Source organism: Culex quinquefasciatus, chromosome 3, assembly GCF_015732765.1.
Source record: "Culex quinquefasciatus strain JHB chromosome 3, VPISU_Cqui_1.0_pri_paternal, whole genome shotgun sequence".
NCBI lineage: Eukaryota > Metazoa > Arthropoda > Insecta > Diptera > Culicidae > Culex > Culex quinquefasciatus.
This window is the reverse complement of record NC_051863.1, coordinates 107,822,494-107,845,494: the sequence shown is the minus strand read 5'-3', so window position 1 is coordinate 107,845,494 and position 23,001 is coordinate 107,822,494. Positions and strand designations below refer to the sequence as shown.

Below are 23,001 nucleotides of genomic sequence, written 5' to 3'. Positions count from 1 at the left end.
TCTTGCTGCAACGAGCTCTGTGCCGTAACGCCAAGACACTGCCGTGTTACGTGTAACATCTTGTTTCTTTGTTTTACGATTGTTAAAACCGTGTATGTCTCAGCAGAAGTCCCAACTTCGTCATTGCACTGCAGTTGGATGATGTCTCATTTCTGCAGAGAACATTACTCCTTATTCAGCAAGGGGAAATTCCCTGGTGAAAAAGAAGTACATACATTTTCTGCTCAGATAGTGTTAGCAACAGACGTGCTATCAATTTATCTTGAGTACAACTAGGAAGTGTCATCAATTTTGGAATTTATGATGAAATAAATTTATTGATTTGTATTCAACAGTTGCATTGGTGCCGCCTTTCTTATTTTATCTTCTCCTTTTATAGTATACCCTTGAGATTTTTTTGCCAGCACGATTTATGCGATATACCTAGTTTGATGTTTATTTCGTGCACATTGTTTGCTGCTGAAATACACCCAAAGTTAAAATCCATGCGGATAGTCCTTTCGAAAAGAAACTACTATTTAGCGAGAGTAAAGACCTCTCGCGCTACAACAACAACAAATCGTGTTCATTCGTTCATTAAAACAGTTCATCCCATTGGGTGACTTAATCACCGAACTGTGGTGGCCGATACGGCAAAGGCGCAGTTCAGTATGCCGAGGGTCTCGGGATCGAGTCTCGGTATCGGCACTTTTTTGAAGGGTGAACATTTTGGAAAATGAACCCATGAGTAAAGTACTCTCGGTAATTTCGGGATTTATCCTCTCCGTCCGTTCACAGTGCCATTTTACTACCGAACCATGCTCTTTATTCTCTCGTATACCGATTCCCAGTTCTGGGTGTAGTTTGTATGTATACACTCAACCCCCGGTGGTTGGTCACTTTTTCGTTTGACACTTTTTTAGTTTGTACCCCGTTGGTTGGTCAAAGTCAAACTAAAAAGTGACGAACTGTCACTTTTTACACGGCGCTCACGCACACTATCAAAACAAACGTTTGGTAGTGTGTGTGAACTCCGTGTAAAAGGGGTGTCAAACTAAAAAGTGACCCCGTTCGTTTGACAACAGTTGGTGTCAAACCATCGGGGTTTGAGTGTATGATGATTATGGTCTGTTGCGTTGCAAAGCAGTTATTTTTTTTAAATTTATATGATTGCTTTACTGACTAAAAATTTTTAGAGCAATTCTCCTGAAATCGGACAATTTAATGAAATTTTAATTTTCATATTTTTTTAATTGGTTGAAACATTGTGTTCGCTACCTTAGGGAAGGTTCAACAAAGTGGTAGAGCACTAAAATTTCTATAAAAATCTCCCCTTTGGGAATATGACGAGTATCATTAGGTTGACCAAATTGTGGTGCACGATTTTGATCAAAATTCCGATATTCTGGGCACCCTAATGTCAATGTATGTTCAGTCCAGTATTTTTTTCAGTTAGCTGAAAAATTTCCCCACAAGATATAGATTGTTTGAATGTTAGACTTATATGAACAAACCAATTAAGCCACTTTGCATAATTCTTATCCGAATCAAATAATACAAAAAGAAATGTGACAATCAATCAACTTCCAAAAGTTTGACTTGAAATGTCAAACCGCATCAACTTAGCAGTATTGATTGTGGCTTTGAATTATGAATAACTTGCCCGAGGTTGTGGTTTCCCCAAATCCAAATGACCATCGTTTCTTTCTTCTTCTCTCTATCTCTCTGTCTCTTGCGATAACTAACCCACTAAGCACTTCTACTAGCCGTTAACCTTGCAGCCAAAATAATGATAGAGGAACTGGCGGAGAAAACGACGCACATCAGAGCGTCAATTATGGCAATTATATACAACTCACAACAAACCTGCTTCGAACTTGACGCTCGATTTCTGGCCCAATACTAAAACGGTGAACCACGGCGTAATCGTGTGCAGTAGAATTTCTAAGTTATTGACCTCACGCCATTTTTCGGCTATTACCTTGGGAAGGCTTGGGCTTAGAATTGTGTGGGCCTCGTTGCAAGCCCGCACGCCATTAGTTTATGTACTCGCCTCGCCGGTCAACCCCAGTCACTAAGTCAGCGTGATTTCTGAATGAAACCCTTTTGGAGGGGTGAGCACCGCAAACAGAACAAACACAATTATTATGCCGAAGGTCGCGGTACACATTCGGGTGGCATTTACTGCCCAAAAGCCCACACGTATGCGGGTGGGGGGGAAACGAAGGTGCAAATAACTGGCCCAAAGTCGAGTTCCACCCCTTCCACACCCACCCCGGTATTGAACGGTTCGGAGGGTAGTTTTTGGGTTAATCGTATGCTTCGCGAGCTTGGTTAGCAGCTGATGTTTAGGTTTGCTTTTTTGGGGGGTTCTCTCTCTCTCTCTCTCTTGCTCTATTGAGGGGGTGATTAACGATCGGGAAAAAAAAGTAGTGCAAGTTTAATCGTCAGTGCTCACACAATCGAATCCGGTCCGATCGATGTAATCTGGTGAAGGCCATCGTCGGCAACAGTCTGTTTGCGTATATTTACTTGTATGTACTAAGATTTGAGAATCCATTTCTCAGGAACGCAAAGACTAATCTGCAATGCTTGAATGCAATGAAATTTTCGTTACTTTTTGATATTTTTAGTAATATCAACTCATAGTCACTATTTTTTTAAATCTCAAAACAATTTAACAATTACACATAAGGTATTGCCGGGACCCGTGGTGTAAAGGGTAAGCGTAGTTGCCTTTACCCAGTCGGCCTGCGTACGATCCCAGAAGGTCCCGGTGGCATTTTTCGAGACGAGATTTGTCCGATCACGCCTTCCGTCGGATGGTGAAGTAAATGTTGGCCCCGGTCTAAATCGTTAGCTTAGTCCAGGTGTAGGAGTCGTCTCCCAGGGTCCTGCCTCGGTGGAGTCGCTGGTAGGCAGTTAGACTCACAATCCAAAGGTCGTCAGTTTGAATCCCGAGGTGGATGGAAGCTAAGGTGTTAAAAGAGGTTTGCAATTGCCTCATCAATCAAGCCTTCGGACACCTAGTTTCGAGTAGGAATCTCGCAACGCCAAGGCAATGCTGTAGAGAATGGGGGTGTTAAAAGTTTTTGAGTGGCGGGCCAAATTTGGAGCTCACATAAGTTTGCGTGCCAAATGTGAGAAAAAAATATATTAAAAAATAAATATCGTTGTTTTAAACTAATAAATTGTAAAGTAAAGCTACATTTGTTTTTTTTTGTCATTTAAATATTAGGGAACAAAAAAATAAATCTTCCACAGTTTTATATAATTGGTTTTTAAAACAAATAAAGCAAACAAAATTGTAAAAATATTGCAGTTTTCATGCCTCAACCAACAGATCAGGGTAAACAACAACCTTGTAAAAAAAATCAACGATCTAGTTTATATATAAAAATATTGTAAAAGAGGTGATTCAACTTGGTAAAATGTAGTAATTTAATTTTTAAATAAATTGCTGCTTAAATTATAAATCGTTCAATAGAGATTTTTCAAAAATTATCCCTCCAATTTCAATAATATTTCAATAAATTCTATTCATAACCCAAATGTCATGAGTTCGAATCCCGAGGTTTGTGGTTTTAAGTGCAAAATGTGTTTGGGGCTCAGCCGCTAAAAATGTTGTCTTCACTCATCAATTAATATAGAATACCTATATTTTAGTTGTCTTTACAGCTTTCCACTTTATTAAAATATGAACGTTGCATTACTCATTTCAAAAAATGTTTGATGAAGTTTTTGACGAAATTTACTGTTTTCAATCACGTTTACACACGTGTTTGCCAGTTTCGTATATCCAGGATTAAAGTATTGATAAATCATTGCATTGGTTTCATATTAATGAAAACTTAAAAAAATCACTCAACCTTAATTTTAAGAAGTATACAATCACTTTATAGGTAGTTCAAAGGGCCTTTTCACATGAGCATTCTAAATGGGTCCGCGGGTCACAAAAAATCACCAAATGTGGCCCGCGGGCCATACTTTGGTCACCCCTGTGTAGAGCGAATAATATGATTTTGATTTGACATAAGGTATTGGGGTCTCTTTCGTCCCCAAACTTTGAAAAATCGCAAAAAATCTCGTTTTTGACCAAATCTTGTTCTATTAGTTCTATGTTCTATATGTTGTAACCAGTGGTTAGGTTAGCTTCAAGAGTGATGAGACTGTTGTTCCGCGACGCGTAAATTAGCATGCCGAAAGGGAACCCTGTGAAAGCTGGAGAGCGGAACATCCCCACTCGAGTAGCTGTCCAACGCCAATGGACGCTACCAACGTTGCACGCTGGAGTAGTTGCGCTAGTCACCACCAGAGAGCGCCACGAGAAGGACAATGGATTCGCTAGAGCGAAATAGGATGAGAATGGGGCGAAACGGGAAGGATGGATGAGGTTGAGGATCGCTGGAGAATCTGCGCCATTGGATCGGTCACTTGCCTGGTGATTTAAGAAGTGGACGGTCGAACCAGCTACGTTCGCCGTCAAGTGAAAGTGAAGTGGAACCGGTGCGGAAGACCGGAAGCAAAGGGTCCGTCGATCGGAAGATCCGGACGAGCTGCAGGAGAACCTGCGCAGAAACTGGACAACCAGGTAGAGGACGAACCCAAAGCAACAAATGCCCGAATCAGCCAACCCATTTCTTTTCCGCCATCTTCTACCGCTGCCCCATTGTGCCCTATAGATCCCTTGTGTACGCTTCGCGTACCGATCGGCCAGCCCAACCCTGGGTGCCGGAAGCCCGTGTGACCCACACGACACCCGCAGTGTCCCCTACGGCGATCGTCACGCCAGACGATCGCAGCTCTACACCGTTCCGGTGTGGGAACTGCCAGTCGCGACGCCGCCATTTTGTTCCGAGGAACATCCCTGTCGCGACCATAACCGCCACCGAATCTGCCCACCTTTACAACCCGTCGACGACGGAAACCAGGCAATCCGGTGGACTTGTCCACCGAAGTCCTAAGTCCGAGGCAGAAGGCGAAGAGAGGGTTCGAGTACGTGCTGAAGCAGCTGATCGTCAAGCAGAGCAGCAAACTTTAAATAAAATTTGTACTAGCCTAATCATATCTCCGGAACGGCTGACCCAATTCAATAACGCCATAATTCAAAAAAATCGTTATTGGTTGGTCTTTTCAGGAAACATATGTTGAGGAACTTCATTTGCTGATTTGAATGTCTCATAAATCAAAGAGCCCATATCTGAAAATATGTTTCCCTGATTCCTTTTAATATTCAAGATAATATATCCAAAAATTGAGAATTTTCAATCCCACGATTTGGAGATGTGATTTTTTGAAATCAAAACTGCGATAACTTTTAAAATTTTAACGATGACCTGATACGATACATGTTTGGTTACCAAAAGTTGCGTATTTCACTGGAGCACAAGTCATTGGCAGTAATGCTACTCGTTCAGGAGAATTGTATTTTTCATATCTTAAATGAAACCTAATGGGTAATTCTCCGCCAACTCACACAGCAGTTGCCCCGACCCCTCTCCGATTAGCGTACGGCGATACGGCCCCTTCAATTTTTGAACATGCGAAAAAGAAGTGTTTTTCAATAATTTGCAGCATGAAACGGTGATGAGATAGAAATTTGGTGTCAAAGGGACTTTTATGTAAAATTAGACGCCCGATTTGGTGGGGTACTCAGAATTCTGTCAAAAAAACGCAAAAAACGCGAAAAAAACACTAACAATGTTTTAAAAACTCTTCCATTTTCCGTTACTTAACTGTAATTTTTTTGAAATAAGTCACTTTAAGGGAAATTTAATGTACTTTTCAAATCTATAATGACTCTGAAGGGTAATTTTTTCATCAGAACATTTTTTTTTCATTTTAAAATTTCGTGTTTTTTTAACTTTGGTTATCTTTTAGAGTGTACCAGTGTGTCTGTAGAGCAGACAATTACAAAAAATTGGATATGTATATATAAGGTGTTTTCTTATAAACATCACGAGTTATCGCGATTTTACGAAAAAAAAGTTTTGAAAAAGTTGGTCGCCGTTGATCATGCCCGTTCATGTTCACCCGCGACAGACACAGACGACGAAACAAAGATATAAACGCAAAAAAAAGAACTTTTTCAAAACTCGAAATTTGAAAATGAAAAATTTTGTTCTAAATGAAAAAATCTGGAGTTTTTTTTTAAAAGGACCGATAAACCAAATTTCCAGTTTTTGCTTTTTGGGTGTTTTTCAATACCCATGACTCAAGGCGGTTTCAAAAACACCCAAAAAGCAAAAACTGGAAATTTGGTTTATTGGTCCTTTTCAAAAAAAACTCCAGAAATGACCCTTCTTGGTCAATGTAGATTCAAAAAGTACATTAAATTTCCCTTAAAATGACATGTTCAAAAAAAAAATTACAGTCAAGTTACAGAAAATGGCAGAGTTTTTAAAACTTTTTTTAGTGTTTTTTTCGATGAAAAATGCGATTATTTCTGATTTCTGAGTACGCCATCAAATCGGGCGTCTAATTTTACATAAGAGTCCCTTTGATACCAAATTTCTATCTCATCACCGTTTCAGGCTGCAAATTATTGAAAAACACCTCTTTTTTCGCATGTTCAACAATTGAAGGGGTCGTATCGCCCCTCCGTCACGAGACATCAAAAACGGACGTCATATTCGTGATCAGGGACAAAAGTTACCCCTTAGAACAAAGTTTCACGCAAATCGGAGAGGGGTCGGGACAAGTTTTCTCGATTTCGTATGAGTTGGTAGAGTATCACCCTAATTTCTCAAACAAGAAATATAAAATTTATGCGGCCGTACTGTTGATTTTACCAGATTGCCCCCATTAACATTCCAACGCTCAAGTCTCCAAAAAAGTTGGAACGGTAATTTTAACTCGCTGGTTCTTGGGCATAACTCAACCAATCAAGATGATTCTTTTTTCCTAGAACTTTGCAGAATTTAATTTGATCAAATCTGTAGTTTTTGCGATCAAAAACATCGTTCCAACTTTTTTTTTCGTATGTAAAAAAAATAAAATCGCCGGAAATTCCGTGGAGGCAGTCGTTTAAAAAAAGTTGGAACGATGTTTTCGGTCGCGGAAATTACAGATTTGTTCAAATTAAGTTCTGCAAAATTTTAGGATCATCTAGATATTCTTACAAATCTCTGGATACAAGAATCGGACCGGTTAGTTGAGTTATGCCCGAGAACCTGCGTGTTGAATTTACCGTTCCAACTTTTTTGGGAGGCTTTGGGCGTCCGTGTAAGTTGGACATGCGTTGGCCGTTCCAGTGTTAAAAACTTCATCGAGATGCCAACATGCACAATCACAAGGTAAATAAATCCAATCAAACATGTTAAAATACAGTGTCCACTGCTTTTCTAAATAGAACATCGATTTTGGTTTTGTTCACCTATTCCATCAATTTGCGGTTTCGATTGTTTGTGTACTCCAAATAAATCGTTCCAAATGAGGCGTCAATCCATTTACACACACGCAAAATAAACAAACACTCCACCTCGTGATGGAATGAGCGAGCATGGAAAGCGCAAAAAACGTTTTAAAAAAACCTATTTTCCATGGAAAACCAAACCACACCGCAAACACACATGAATGGAAAGCTTTTTCGGTTGTCAGCAGCGCCGTAAGCCGAGGGGGACCATATCGTCACTCGACATGCAATGCCACACCGACCGACGACTTTCGGAAGGAAGGTGGCCACTAATGCCGTCATTTTGCGGCAGTTTCTCACCGTTTTTTTTTTGTTGTAGTTGTTCACGCTGGTGATATTTTAAATTTGCTTACAAAAGGCGAGTCCCACACCCTAGGTACGGGGCCCAGGGGGAGAGTGAAATCAAGGTCAGGGTTGGGCGGGTCGGGTTGGTGTGTAGTTCTGTGAACTTGTTTTTGGTGGGTTCCATTCAAGATTTCTGCTTCTCGCAAAGTCTCTTGGTTTGGTTTTGCGTAGGAGAAGCTTTACAAACTGACTACACGGTGAACCATCTCCCAAAAAGGTCATTTTGGCGATGGGTTTGAGGATTGGTCAAACTGAGTGCATTTTAGATCACCACCGCGTAATTGTTAAGCTTGAGCTGAGCAGCTTTCGTTCGGCTGATAAGACTTGAGTTACGTCACTAAGGCGGCCACAGCTGGAGCTCTTACGTCTCTTAGTAGAGTGCATTGATAATGCAGCTAATGGCTGAGCTTGAACGGTTGTAAAATCATTACCCCTTGCTTTACAATTTCCAGTAAGCTCAACTACTGTGCGATGATCATAAGACGATAATGGCTAAGGAAATTTTACTGTTATAGGCCTTCATATAAATTTATCCAACTGGTTGCGCTATAGAAAAATGCAGCACTAGGAGTTGAGCTGAGGAAAAGTCAGTAATTCCAAAAGACCGGTTTGTGCTCTCCGGGGAGCTATTGGAGAGCTGGCTGGCTGGAGTCATGCCAGTTAACGAGACTGCTGCTGCTGCTGCTGGTTTTGGCGCGCAGTTCAGTTCTGCGATGGAATAGCAAAATTGTGGGGCTTGGAAGACAAACAAATTGTCAAGGTATCCAATCGTGGATCTGGTTACTCGTGGCTTTCTCGTGCCGACGAAAGGTCTCCCGTGCCCGAGGTTACGGTCATTGATTGACGTTGCGGGTAGACTTGCGGGTGGGTTTAACTGGCACTGTAAAAGGTTATTTCTGTTTTATAAACGCGTCTTACAGTGAACCTGAGTCACACAAGATAGTTCCGGAGCAAATTGAAACCGTAGAGCGTATGTTTGGCAGGATAAGGATTCGGTTCTATTTCCATCCAAAATGTTGTTGTTAACATATTATTTTGCTAAACTTTCGATTGAAACTTGCTTAGCTTACGTCAAGGTGCTGATATCACAGCATTAAGTGCTCGATGCCAACTTTATTCCGCTCGTAGATGGAACGAACTTCTTCCAAAGGATTTTTATTTTGAAGAACTCAGAAAATTTCACAACGGCTTTTAATGTGACACTGAGAAAAACAAAAAATCTTAAAAGATTTGTTTTCTCAGCCTTTCGATTTATTTTTATTTTTTTTTCAAGATGCGGTTTTATTTTATGCAATATTTTTGAATTACAAAAAACTGAACATTTTTTCAAAATGTCCTCCTAAAATAGCCTGTAAATTAAAAATGTTGCGATTTATTCTCGATTGCAAACTTGATTTTGCATTTAAAAATAAATTTCTGAATAGTGTATGACCATTAGGTTGTAATATCAAAATCGATTTTCCAGCACAGCGGTTTTCAAGTTCCTTTTGGGGTCCTGAACAACTCCCCAACGTTTGGGAACGATTGGTTATTAAGTCCTCACCTTGTGCAAAGCGATTCAATTTTCTATGGGAATTTGTATGGAAAAACATTTTTTTTATTTTGATATTTATAAATTCACGTTTCACGCTATTTTAAAACCGGAATTCACAAATTAATTGAATTTCACGGCAATTTTATGGTACTCTTAAACCTGTTCAAAATAATCGCATTTTATTTTTCTTCAGCATAATTATGAACAAAAACGTTACTTAATCCACCCCAATGTGTTTGTTGCCTTCCTCACATTTAAAGGGTAATGCTAATGGTAAACTTCCTGACACAAATTAATATTTGAAAACAAGTTGTATTGAAATAATTTTGAAGCTCTTATTTTATTGCGATTTTAGAAATTTAATTTGCTCAAATATCTCATAATGAAGCACATCCTAAAAGATATATTCACCAAGATTAGCATCAGTAAATAATTGTAATAAAATTTTGTTTTTTTTTCCTAAATTTTAGGAGTAGGAAAATTTTAATATTTTTATAAAGGTAAGGCACTTCTTTTAAATTTATTAATGATTCCGCGAATTGCAAATGTAAATTTGATTTCAACATGTGTTGTATTTCAAACCAACTGAATGATAAGTTATTCTTTTTTTTACTCTTAAATTCAACTTCTTTTTAAAGTTTTGCTGAACATGCACAATTGATTATCTGCATTTCATAGAATATTGAATGAACAATATCTTCAACAAATATTTCTTAATCTGACATGCATTTTTTATTGCGTAGCTGCTTCCAAAATGCTGGTTAAAAAGCTAGTGAAGTGATTATAGGGGAGAGTGGGGAGACTTGATCCCATTTTTTTTTGTATCGCACATAACTCTGTCAATTTCTCACAAAACTATGATCTTTTTGCATGAATTGAAAGCTTAAACATTCAACTATGTTTAGCTGATAAGGGTTTTTCATCAGATAAACTCTTCGAATCATGCCAAGCGTTTTAAAATAATATTTTAAACCGGCGTTTTCAAAATTTTGGGGGTAATTTGATCCCCTTTTCAACATTTTGAAGAAATCTTAAGCAAAATGTGTCTTTTTATCCAAACTTTTAATTTTCTATAAGTTACAGCAATTTCACATTAAACCTGTACGTTTGTGTTCAAAATGTAACAAGTTTAGCATGCAAAATATTTAAAAACTCAAAATTATCTTTTTTAGACCAAAATTGAGCATGTTTACAAAAGCTGGTAATTTTTGTTTACAAAACTTTTGAAAAATGGTTCAAACTGCAGTAAGTTATGAACAACTATACTAAAGGAAACTATGTACACATGAAACCCAGCCCAATTATTTAATCTTGAGGCTGATTCCAGCGATTGTAAAAATGCAGGGATCAAGTCTCCCTAAACGAACTTTTTTAAACAATTAATTGTAAAAATAGTATGACGATAAATTTAACGTCAAATGCGTAAGGGTTTTGGAGTTGATATGTTTATCAAACAATTCATGCATATAAAAAGAAATTAAATAATTTTTGAGTGTTTTCTATTTTATCAAAACAAATAAAAAAGATCTCTTGGAAGTTTTTTGCAGCACTTCTTAGAAAAATGTGTGTAACTCAATCTAAACATATTTTATTTTTTTTCTTTGTTTCCTACAATGAGTTTTAGTAAATTTCGCACAACTTTCTAGAACAAAGCTAATTGTTTTACCCACATGCTGACGAGATACAGGCTTGGGATCAAGTCTCCCCGGGAATCAAGTCTCCCCACTCTCCCCTACTTAAATCTTAAACCTTAGATGAACTGGGAAATGATTTGTCAATTGAATATTTAAAATTTCGTGACATTCCACGGTATTTACCAAATTGCAAGGATTGGAAATTGTGAAAAATCACTAGCCCTATTCAGGAGTTGAGAAAATAATAATAGAGCCGAGTTACTCCAATAACATAAGTGCCTTCAAACCTTAAAAGCTGTTTTTAGCCTTAATCGGAGGAGTGTGGAACGACCAACAATCCTATTTTGAATGCTTTTTTTTATTTTATGTAAACTCAGCAGTGCAGTAAAAAAGCCACAAAAATTAATGCCCTTCAAAATTCAAACCAAACAACTTTCATCGGACAAAATCCAACAATTAAAGTAATTAAACCACAGCAAAATAAACATTCCATTAGTGTTGGATACGATCTGATCTATGAATTTTCCTAAACCGCGCAAAAAGAAAGTGGAAAAGCGTTTGTTGCCGGTGTTTAGTCCGTGCTCGATATTGCTGTTTGTGGTGCTAACATCGCCTCAGTATCGGCGGCTTAAAGTACGACTCAAGGCGCTGTTGGTTGCCATAATCGCGCCGCCCACCAACGCCAAGCCAGCAGATTCCACTATTTTTCACTTTTTATAGTTACATAGCCATCGGAAGCGCGATAACAGATCTTTGCGGTGCGGTTGCTGCCGCGGTGATGAGCTTCGCCATGAGACACTTTTCCGCGGCTTTGGCACGTGTGCAGTTTGCTGGAATTATACAAATGGTTGATTGTTTTTATAGCTGGGCAGTTCCTTCCTATCTTGGATCAACCAAATTTACAAACACTGATGTAGATCTCGTGTACATTTCTTTGAACAATTTTCATTCTTATTTATACATAAGTTTGATTTACTTTTACGTTAAGTTGAAATGTTTGTTTTTGAATTTTGAATGTTTAAATTGAATTATTTCAAAATATGATCTTAAAAATTATTAAATATAAATACCAAAATCGAAAAATTCCCGAAACCAACATCCACGCGTAACCCACTAGACAGCGTGCTTCCAAGTTAAATAAAACAATCATTTTATAGTTTCAGAAGTAAAGCTGATGATGTAATGCCACGCGTAAGCTGCCACTGAAAAAATTGCTTGGTTTTTTTACCTGAAACTTAATCATTATGCCTGCTGGCTGAATTCAATTATTGATAGTGCGTTGTAATAAATTCGTGTTTTTGGAAAGGCACATAGTTATATATGGGTCATTTCGCGCCAACTGGCACACCGATCGAAATGCACGAAATGCATCAAGCTCAAATTTGGTGGAGCAATTGATACTATCAAAACATTTTTTCTAAAAATGTCTTTTTCAAATGACCATGTCTCGGAAATAAAAAAAAAATGATAAAGCAAAACTTGACAGTTATTTTTAAAGGAAATTGGACGCCGAACCGAATGTCTTCATCAGATTTTCATCGCGTTATAGTTAAATTCTGCTACTTAAAGCTTATAAAATCGCTATCTCAAGATAATTTTCGAATCGATTTCGAATTTGTACTTTATTGTGTACAGTTGAGGTGAAATGACACATATGTTGCTTAATTTTTCCAACTAACTGTAAAACAATTTTTTTCCAATTTTCCGTCCCGGGAAAAAAATCCCGGGAATTCCCGGGATTTCCTGTATAAATATAATTCCCGAAATTCCTGCGGAAGTATACATTTTCTAACTTTTTGGAACCATTTGTTTGAAAATGCTCTGAAATGAAGAAACTCAACATATTTTTGTTCAATACAGAAAATTTGATATTAAGATTTATAGCTGTTAATATTGATTTCTGATGCATCTGGAAAATGATTTATCTTAATGAAATTAATTCAATGTTGGTAAGCTTTTAAGGTAACAATTAATTAAAAAAAAAGATAATAACCCTTTCCTGCCAAAGCAAAATAATTATTTAGGTTTTTACGTTTTTGTATACCATGATCGAATGAGATGAAGATTGAATTAGTGTCATCAAATATTTTAAAAAGGTTTGTGCAAGAAGAATTACTTCAACTCAACTCAACAGCTACAAACAGTGGAATACCTAGTATTCAAGAAATTACTATTTACTTATGGTTAATTATGGAGCACTCGTGCAACAATGAGTGTTAGAAGGATAAATAGTTTAAAACAAATTTTATGATTGTGGAGCATGAATTCATTTTACTCACTGTGCAAACACTTTGATAAAAAAATACTTCCCAACATAATTACCTGAGATTATTTTTTGATTTGTTGTACGATTTGTGCCTATAAAATTTAATAAATTATAAACTTACTTGAAGCTTTATAAATTTTTACATGCATTCAAGCTTTTTATTGATCTTCACACTATTGCAAATTATTGATAAGAGCCAAGAACAATTTTCAATAAATTTAAAATTTCCCGTGAATTCCCGGGAAATCGGTTGAAAATTTCCCGTTTCCCGGGAAATTTGTAACCCCGGGAAATTGGACGCTCTAGGCTAAATTGAAACCTCAAAACTAGATTTCAATCCTGAGATATTCAACAAAAAACTGTGAAAACTCGGAGCAATTTTAACACTCTTCAAGTGAAATGTAGTTCCGCGGTCGTTTTGTCACTCTTGCATGCACATTTCATGTTTACATTTTTGTTTATAACTCGAGATTCTGGCATCAATACTCAACCAAATTTCAGAACAAAATTGGTTGAACTGTGGTTCGTTACATTGTTCTTCAGAAAATCTGTTACAAAACTACACTAATATTACCTGATTCATCGAATTGTACACTTCCGTTTTCAAGCAGTACTCAAGATAATCACCAAAAGTGCAACCAGCATGAAGCGCCGCTTCCCCTCTTTTGGGTGGGTTGAACTTGCAGTCAAAGGTCGTTGGCTCGCGAAAGTTGCGTGCATGTTGCTCGCTCCACTGCACTTTAGCATATCAACCGTGGCGCGGCCATAAGAATAGATTAAAATCTAACGGAGTGTGGTAAGACAAAGCAAAACGTCCAATGCAGAAACAACAACTACTCGAGCCGAGTTAGTTGCGTTGGTTTGTGTTTTTTTTTTGTTTCTCGATCTTTATTCGCAGCGTATCATAAAGCGTTGTGGCTTCAATTTATAGCGTATTTTGCCGGTAATTGCCGACGCTTTGTCTGTGGGCTTGGTCTTCAGACCGGGGGGAGGATAAGATCGACCATTGAAACCGATATGTATCGCTCCGGTGCGGATTGGTCCGTCCGTTTCCGTTAAAGATGCTCATTGTTTCCGGCAACCGGCAATTGAAAGCAAAAGTGTTGCTTCTGTTGCTTTACATTTGCAATGGTACACGTGTTTTTTATGCGGTAGTAATCTTAAACCATACCGATTACTAATTGGGATACATCATGTTTTAATTGTTTAATTATTCTCTTTGTTTCAGTGTCAACCGGATAAGCACACTGGCAGATTTTGAAAACTGTATAAACCTCCAGGAGCTGTACCTCAGAAAGAACAATCTGACCGACATCGATGAACTTATGTATCTGCAGGTAAAAATATCAAATATAGCATGTTGATTTCTATTTTTCTTTTTGTAATCTCTGAACATTGAACATTTTTGAATAACAAAATAGTCATGAATTTACAAAATTACGACGGCATAAAGTTCATATTCGGCTATCTTTAAGACTTGTTCAAATATAAAAATCTATGTACATTTTTTTTAATTTCTTGTTCGGATCTATCAGACCGCCCACTGGCCTAACAATCCTAAGATCAAGTCCCGCGACGGACGTCAACATAAGTTTTCGGCGCTCTTTTTTGTGCCATATCTCTTCGAATCTCTTTGGCACACCTTTCAGGAACAAATATATGCTCATGTGAGCAATTCTCCAGCAATTTTTGATATTTTTTAGAGAACCAAAATACATTTTTAAGCCATAGAGAAGCCATGGGAAAAAAAATGATAATAACGGAATAATTAATTTCAGAAAAAGAGCAATGCTCTCAGATTTCGGTCATTCGATTTTTTTTTGTATTTTTTAATCCGGCTGAAACTTTTTTGGTGCCTTCGGTATGCCAAAAGAAGCCATTTTGCATCATTAGTTTGTCCATATAAATTTCCATACAAATTTGGCAGCTATCCATACAAAAAAGATGTATGAAAATTCAAAAATCTGTATCTTCTGAAGGAATTTTTTGATCGATTTGGTGTCTTCGGCAAAGTTGTAGGTATAGATAAGGACTACACTGAAAAAAAAATGATACACTTTTTTTAAAAAAAAGTGTTTTTAAATTTAACTTTTTGTCACTAAAACTTGATTTGAAAAAAAAAACTATTTTTAATTTTGTTTTATTCTTTGATATGTTTTAGGGGACATAAATTGCCAACTTTTCAGAAATTCCCAGGTTGTGCAAAAAATCTTTGACCGAGTTATGAATTTTCGAATCAATACAGATTTTTTTCCAAAAAATCGAAATATTGGTCGCAAAAAAGTGTAAAAAAAAATTCAAATCGAGATTAACATTTCAAAAGGGCCAGACATTCAATATTACGCCTTTTTGAAATGTTAGTCTTGATTAAAAAAAATGAAAATATTGTATTCGAAAAGATCGGAAAATTTTACGAATGTTTCATATTTTAGAAAACATCAATTTTATCAATTTTAGAAAACATCAATTTTCCTGTTTTCCTACATGGCAATATCTCAGCAACTATGGGTCGTTTCAACAAAGTTCAATAAAGCAAAATATAGAGAATTTTCTCAGCTTTTCAAAAATATTTTTTTCAAAGGTGGGCAAACATGGGCACTAATTTTAAAGAATGAAAAACTGCGACTATTTTCAAAAAAGTTACCTTAAAATGGTTATAACTTGAAAACGGTGCACTTTATCAAAAAATCACTAAAGTACTTTTTGATTGCAAATTCGATTTTACATCGAAAAATGAAGTTGAAATTTTTTGCGACCAAAATTTCGATTTTTTGAAAAAATCAGTATTGATTCAAAAAATCATAACTCGGTCAAAGATTTTTTGCACAACGTGGACATTTCTGAAAAGTTGGCAATTTATGTCCCCTAAAACATAAAAAAAAATAAAAATAGTGTTTTTTTTGCAAATCAAGCTTTAGTGACGAAAAGTTAAAAAAAATCACCAAAATTTTTTACCGTTTATCGTTTTTTTTTCAGTGTAGTCCTTATCCATACCTACAACTTTGCCGAAGACACCAAATCGATCAAAAAATTTCTTCAAAAGATACATATTTTTGAATTTTCAGATATCATTTTTGTATGGATAGCTGCCAAATTTGTATGGAAATTTATATGGACAAACTAATGATGCAAAATGGCTTCTTTGGGTATACCGAAGGCACCAAAAAAGTTTCAGCCGGATTAAAAAATACAAAAATTAAAACTAAAAAAAATATAAAAGATCAATTTCGTAGAGAACTGCTAAAAAAACGTTTTCCTAGATAAGTGGTGGTCCAGGTCGCAAAATTAAGTGGAAAATTGAATTTCCGAAAAATTGTGAAGTTTTGGAGCTTTGGTGTCTTCAGAAGAGTTGTTGTAAATATAATGGGGTTTGGTTGAAAATTAGGGCGATTCACGATTAGGGTGATATAGAAAATCTAACATTTCAAAAATATTTTTGAGAATGTTTTTGTCTTGCCAATTCAAGCAACTTTGTCGAAAATGATAATTTTACATGAAAACAAATAATATGACCAAAAAATGTTTTTTTTAACTTTGACTTTCAATTCAGATTCAGCGGCAAACTACATAGAAAAACATATAATTGGACAATTTTCGGATTTCGTTAGGGTGGTCCCATATGGTTTTCCCTTGAAAATTATACTTTTTCAAATGAAGATATCTCGCGTTTAAAGAAAAACACCCCTGAGATTTTTCCAGCGTGTGTTGTGCTGAATCTCCTCTTTCAAATGCAACATGGCGCTTAAAATTTGGTCTGCGCCTTTTCGAGATATTTGAGTTTCCAATTTGCATCTTGTTTACATTAAAATGTCTGTAACTTTCGACCCATGAGTCCAAATTGATTTGTCAAAAAGTAAACATGTTTGTCTTTTTGGGCATCACTTTTCTCTAAAACTTAACTCTGAATTGCCAAGTTGCCATTTTTTTAGGTTTGCTCAAATGCTTTCTCTAAATTTGGTCGTAGAAGGCTTAGATTACTAGATAATATTTTGGTGTCTTCAACATTTTTCGGAAAATCCATTTTCCACTTTATTTTGCGATCTGGACCACTGTGCAATGGTTTCAAACGATTCTTCTCCTTTTTAGTTTTTTTTCTTTAAATAATTTTTTGAAATTTAGAAAAAAAAAAGAGCGAAAGAACCGTTCAAATAAACCGCTCATTTTAACGAGCGAGCGAAAATGAGCGACTAACAAAAAGGGCGGTTTTTCCCACCTCTAATAATCAACTTAATTTTCTAGAAATTCCGTAATTTTAATACAGAATTTAACCAACAATTCGCTATCACTCCATTCCCCACCGCAGAATCTCCCCAAGCTGAAGAACCTGTGGCTGGAGGAGAATCCCCTGGTGGACAGTGCCGGCCCAAACTACCGACAGATCGTACTCCGCGCGTTGCCAAATCTCAAAAAGCTCGACAATGTTGACGTCACCCCAGAGGAAGTATCGGAAGCGATGCGGGCGCAGGTCGCCCCAGCCCAGCCGAAACACGAAGCGTACGAAAATCCTTCCCCTCCACCCCCTTCTGCAGCAGTCCAGCAGCATCACCAGCAACAGCAGTATCGCCAGCAAAGTCCCGTCGTCGAGGTGAGTGTTGAGTCCGCGGGTGTTAATCTACTACGTTGTAGTGTTTGATTTTAATTAAGAGTCGTATTGTGATTGAGATACTTACCACTGACTGTGAAACTCATCCCGTATCTTTTCTGCGTACTTTCATGTGACTAATTGTGTATGTCGATACTAAACCAAACACTATTCGAACTAACAACGCCATCGTCCAACCCCTTTTAAACAAAAAACGCCGCGCCCACCTCCCTCCGCCAATGTGTGTGTGTTGTGTTCGTCCGCGCAGCAGCAATCCCAATCGACGACCCCGTCGTCATCGGCGCCCATGATGCCCCCACCGCTGCAACAGATGAGCCCGGAAAACACGGAATCGGAGTGCATCAGCGATCCGGCCGATCGTGGTTCACTTCCGTCGTCGCCACTGCAGGTAAAACTGGATTTTCCGTTTTTGGCGGGAAAGTCACGTCTAGCTTCCCCTTTTTATTGCATTCCCTGCCGCTGGCCGCTGCATGCTTTCCATCCCCAACCATCCCTCCTCCCCTGCCTAATTCCCAATTCCCAACTCGTCCAGGTGTAGTCGTAGACTTGGCAGCATCCCGCGCCCGTTACATGCATTCTAGAAGCTCAGACACACTTACACACTAAACCATGCATTTTTATTCGCTGGCATGCTGGAGCTTTTTTTATGTTCTCTCTCATTCTCTGTTGCGCTTTTATGTATTTTTTGTTCAGTATTACCAGCAGCAGCAGCATCATCGTGTCATGGCAAAGGTTTAACGTCGACGGCGCTGGGAGAGTAAACTGCATTTACGGTTTTTCACTATTTATGTTTATGTTACCATCGGTTGATGTGGCCCATATATGGAGTATTGAATATTTTATTAAATCTTGCTTACTTTTTCAAAAGGTCGTATGTACATAGGAAACCCATGGCGCATTGGTTGTTTTGAAAAAGTAATCTAGAAATGTGGGAAGTTGGTTTGAGTGGTAAACGATCCTTTTTTGGATTTGAAAAAATGTAACCGATTCTGGAAATTTTTGTTTTTAGGTTGTTTAAGAAGATGAAAAGTGGCATCTTTTGAGCTACAGTTAAATTTTTTTTTTTTAAACATGTGTGTTGTTTTTGTCAGACTTGTATTTAAAGTTTTTGTTTTTGGGCTATGAAATTGACTGAATTTGAAGTTAAACGCATTACTTTCAGCAAATTTAAGCAAAAAGAATCGTTAAATGCTTGTAACATTCCCAATCCCAAAATGTATAAATTTGTTACAGTTCTGCTATTGTTTTAAATTAAAAAAAAATATCATAGAATTTCGGAAAAAAGGCCCTTGGTCTGTGTTTTGTTTTTCAGTCCGTGCTCCCCAAAGCACTGTGGGAAAAAGGGCCCAAAAATTACCGCAACATGGTTTCGCGCAAACCATCAATTGTTTTACATCAAAAGCTTCGTTTTTGCACCAGGACCAATAATCTGATGAATAATCGCACTGCACGGACCGGAAAATCTGGAATTTTGAAATTAGTATCAGATTTATTGTGAACTGATACGCTTTCTTCTCGCTTTATGCAATGTATTCTCTGTAGTTTCTTTCAAAGAAAATTTTATTTAAAAAAATTACAATAAATGTGTGTTTTGCCCCCTGATTTTTTTAGCGATGAAAAAAATGTAATCCTGCTGCGTGTAAAAGGCTTGGACGTAAAATAAATGTTGCACTATTTTTTGAAACTTTATGTAATACAAGCCTTACCCGACAAACTTCGTTCTGCCTTTTTTTCGTTTGTTGACGTTTTTTTGATTTCTTGCTTACTCAGCCTCCTGTGATCAAAATATGATTTTACGTAACTTTCTCCATACAATTGACCGATGCTCCGGAATCGGTTCCAAAGTGGCCAAAGGGTCAATTTGTTAGCGTATAAACCTTCCTTGGGCTTACACGAACCTAACGCAACAAAGAGCATCTCGATCCGACGCTCCGTATTGAACTGATTCGCGTTCGAACAAAACCATCGAAATTTTATATATATATAGATTAGGGACCATCCATAAACCACGTGGACACTTAAGAGGGGGGGGGGGGGCAATGGTGATTGTCCACGATCCATACAAAAAAGTTTTCTTTTGTATGGACAATTGTCCACGAAAGGGGGGGGGGGGGGTAAAAGATTCCCAAAAAAAGTGTCCACGTGGTTTATGGATGGTCCCTTACACCCACCCTACTTTACCAGAATGTCAAGCTTATATAGGCGTTTATCCTTTTCAAACTTCAACGGTCTGATAGCCGAGCGTGCTAAGGCCCCAGTCTTCTCGGTGAGCATTGGATTTGATACCCGATTTTTTGAAAGTCGATCCACCTTTAAGGGCAGGTCAGTTAAAAATCTGTACAAAAAATCAAAAACCGTTTTTTTTAAACGCAATTTTCACCGATAGAATATTTTTATGTAGGGGAGAGTGGGGAGACTTGATCCCCGGGGACACTTGATCCCAAGCCTGTATCTCGTCAGCATGTGGGTAAAACACTTAGCTTTGTTCTAGAAAGTTGTGCGAAATTGACTAAAACTCATTGTAGAAAACAAAGAAAAAAAAATAAAAAATGTTTAGATTGAGCTACACACATTTTTCGAAAAGTGCTGCAAAAACTTCCAAGAGATCTTTTTTCTTTGTTTTGATAAGTATAGAAAACACTCAAAAATTATTTAAAAAAATATTTTCTATACATGAATTGCTTCATAAACATATCAACTCCAAAACCCTTACGCATTTGACGTTAAATTTATCGTCATACTATTTTTGCAAACAATTGTTTAAAAAAGTACGTTTAGGGAGACTTGATCCCTGCATTTTTACAGTCACTGGAATCAGCCTCAAGATTAATTAATTGAGCTGGGTTTTCGTACATAGTTTCCTTTAGTATAGTTGTACATAAATTACACCATTTTTCAAAAGTTTTGTAAACAAAAATTACCAGCTTTTGTAAACATGCTCAATTTTGGTCTAAAAAGAAAATTTTAAGTTTTTAAATATTTTGCATGCTAAAATTGTTATATTGTGAACATAAACGTACAGGTTTAATGTGAAATTGCTGTAACTTATAGAAAATTAAAAGTTTGGATGAATAAAAATATTTTGCTTAAGATTTTTTCAAAATGTTTAAAGGGGATCAAATTACCCGCAACATTTTGAAAATGCCACTTTAAAATATTTTTTTAAAACGCTTGGCATGATTCGAAGAGTTTATCTGATGAAATACCCTTATCAGCCAAACATAGTTGAATGTTCAAGCTTTCAATTCATGCAAAAAGATCATAGTTTTGTGAGAAATTGACAAAGTTATGTGCGATACAAAAAAAGGGGATCAAGTCTCCCTACTCTCCCCTATACAGATTCTGATTCAGGCTGGTAAAATTTCGTAAAAAAAATTGATTTATTCCCTAAGTTCTTTCTTGTTATTACAGTCGACTCTCTGGCTGTCGATCTTCTCGATATCAATAATTCTCCATCTATCGATGAATTCTTCAGTCCCTTCAATCTGCATACTTCAATTATCTTCATTCCTCGATATTTTCCCTTGCTTGAAGGATCTCTTCCTCGACGGTCCCTTGGATTCTGTTTGCTTTAAAAATCTCTTCCGGTTGTCAATAATTTCACTTTCTCATGGCTTGCATAGACATTTTTCTTGCCGAAACGAAGCTTTGAAGGGTGTTTGACATTAGTTTGTTTTTGTTTGATGGACGTTGCCATGATTCTCTCCCATTGCTGGGTATCAAGAAAAAAATATTTTCAATCGAGTCTTCATTTTGCATCGTTCTGTAAACTGATGATTCTCTTCCTCGACGGTCCCTTGGATATTGACAACCAGAGAGTCGACTGTATTAATTATTGTAGTTCTTTCGAGAACCCCCAATGCATAACACTTATTAAAGCGGCCAGGCCTACTGCATTGCATAAACCGCAGAGAAAATTCTATGAATGGAACACATTTCACATAATCTACAGGGGAGGAAGAATGCGGGGATATACCGTACCATTAAGAGTATTAAGTGGCCTTCCTCACAAGGGCGATTTGCATGCGCTTTTCCATCGGATTTTTTGCTGCGTTGATTAATTTCGACTTCTTCTCATGGTTCCGAGGCAGAATGTGTAGTAACAGTATCGTTTTTCCAGCACATAAATCTTTGGTCTTATTCGAAAAAAACGTGAATTAAAACGTCGGTTTTGGTGTGGTGCTGTAACACCAACCAATAAAATTTCTGCGCAGGCTCAACTAATGGGGAAGCATAAACTTTGAGGTCCTCAGAAAGACGTGCAATTTGAATTTTCAAAAATATTTAGACAGGGCCGAATGGATTTTCTACAAAGTTTGTATGGAGGATTAGTTTTTGCATACAATCCATAAATTGCATACAGGAACGAAAAGAATGAACTGCACTAATTCTCCATACAAACTTTGAGGAAAAATCATTCGGCCCTTTCAAAATATTTTTCAAATTGCACGTCTTTCTGAGGTCCTCAAAGTTCATGCTTCTCCTCTAGTTGAGCCTGCGCAGACATTTTTGTCAGTTTTTGTAGGTCAGTGCAATCGGTCTAAATCCATTCTAAAGCCCAAAACCAAGGGTGGCTCACCACCATGTTTTTGACCATTTTTTGACATTCGATTTTTTTGTGTGGAAATTTCCAAAAAGTTTCCGCAAGGCTTATGGCTGGGTCCAATATGTAAATGGTTTTTCATAATTGAATTGAATCGATTTGTATCGCTTTTAATTCTCAAAGAAAATTGTTTTCAACGAAAAATAAAAACTGCACTGGACATGTCAACGTCCATCAATCTACCGTTTCATATTTTATGTCGTCTACCTTATATTTGTCCATTGAAAGAAAACATCATCAAACATGCCTCCCAACGGCGAACCTCCCAGTGACCAAGTGAGCGGACAAAATTACCTAACCATCGAACGGTTTGGAACGGTGAGCTGAATTCGTATCGAATTTATAATTGAATCAATCCCGCTGCCGTGGTATAGATTTGCTCATGCTTTACAAGGCGGCACTCCTGCTTCGCAATGTTGTAGCTTTCGATGAGAGTTGGGGAGTGGGGAGGGGGTCAGTTTCGCCACAGTGCAACAACCAATAAATAAATAGCTTCTTGCCGCTTGACCACCCTCCGTCGTGCGAGGGAAAGACAGATTACTTGCTCTGATTAATAGAATAAAAATGCCTGCGCCAAGCCTCGCATCGAAAAACAAATGTTATGCAACGTTAATAACACCTTC

General features: G+C 37.4%; 1 protein-coding gene across 5 annotated transcripts in view; it reads left to right on the top strand.

Moving 5' to 3' along the window:
* LOC6052234 (transcription factor mef2A) overlaps nt 1-23,001 on the top strand; it is a 55,984-nt gene that overhangs the window by 26,671 nt on the left and 6,312 nt on the right. For 2 of the 5 annotated variants that reach the window (XM_038260650.1, XM_038260652.1), the window contains 3 exons: nt 14,401-14,509; nt 17,476-17,757; nt 18,023-18,163. In XM_038260650.1, the coding sequence (XP_038116578.1) occupies nt 14,401-14,509; nt 17,476-17,757; nt 18,023-18,163 (532 nt within the window). The remainder of the gene's footprint in view (nt 1-14,400; nt 14,510-17,475; nt 17,758-18,022; nt 18,164-23,001) is intronic. The other 3 variants (XM_038260654.1, XM_038260653.1, XM_038260651.1) reach the window with 2 other exon arrangements.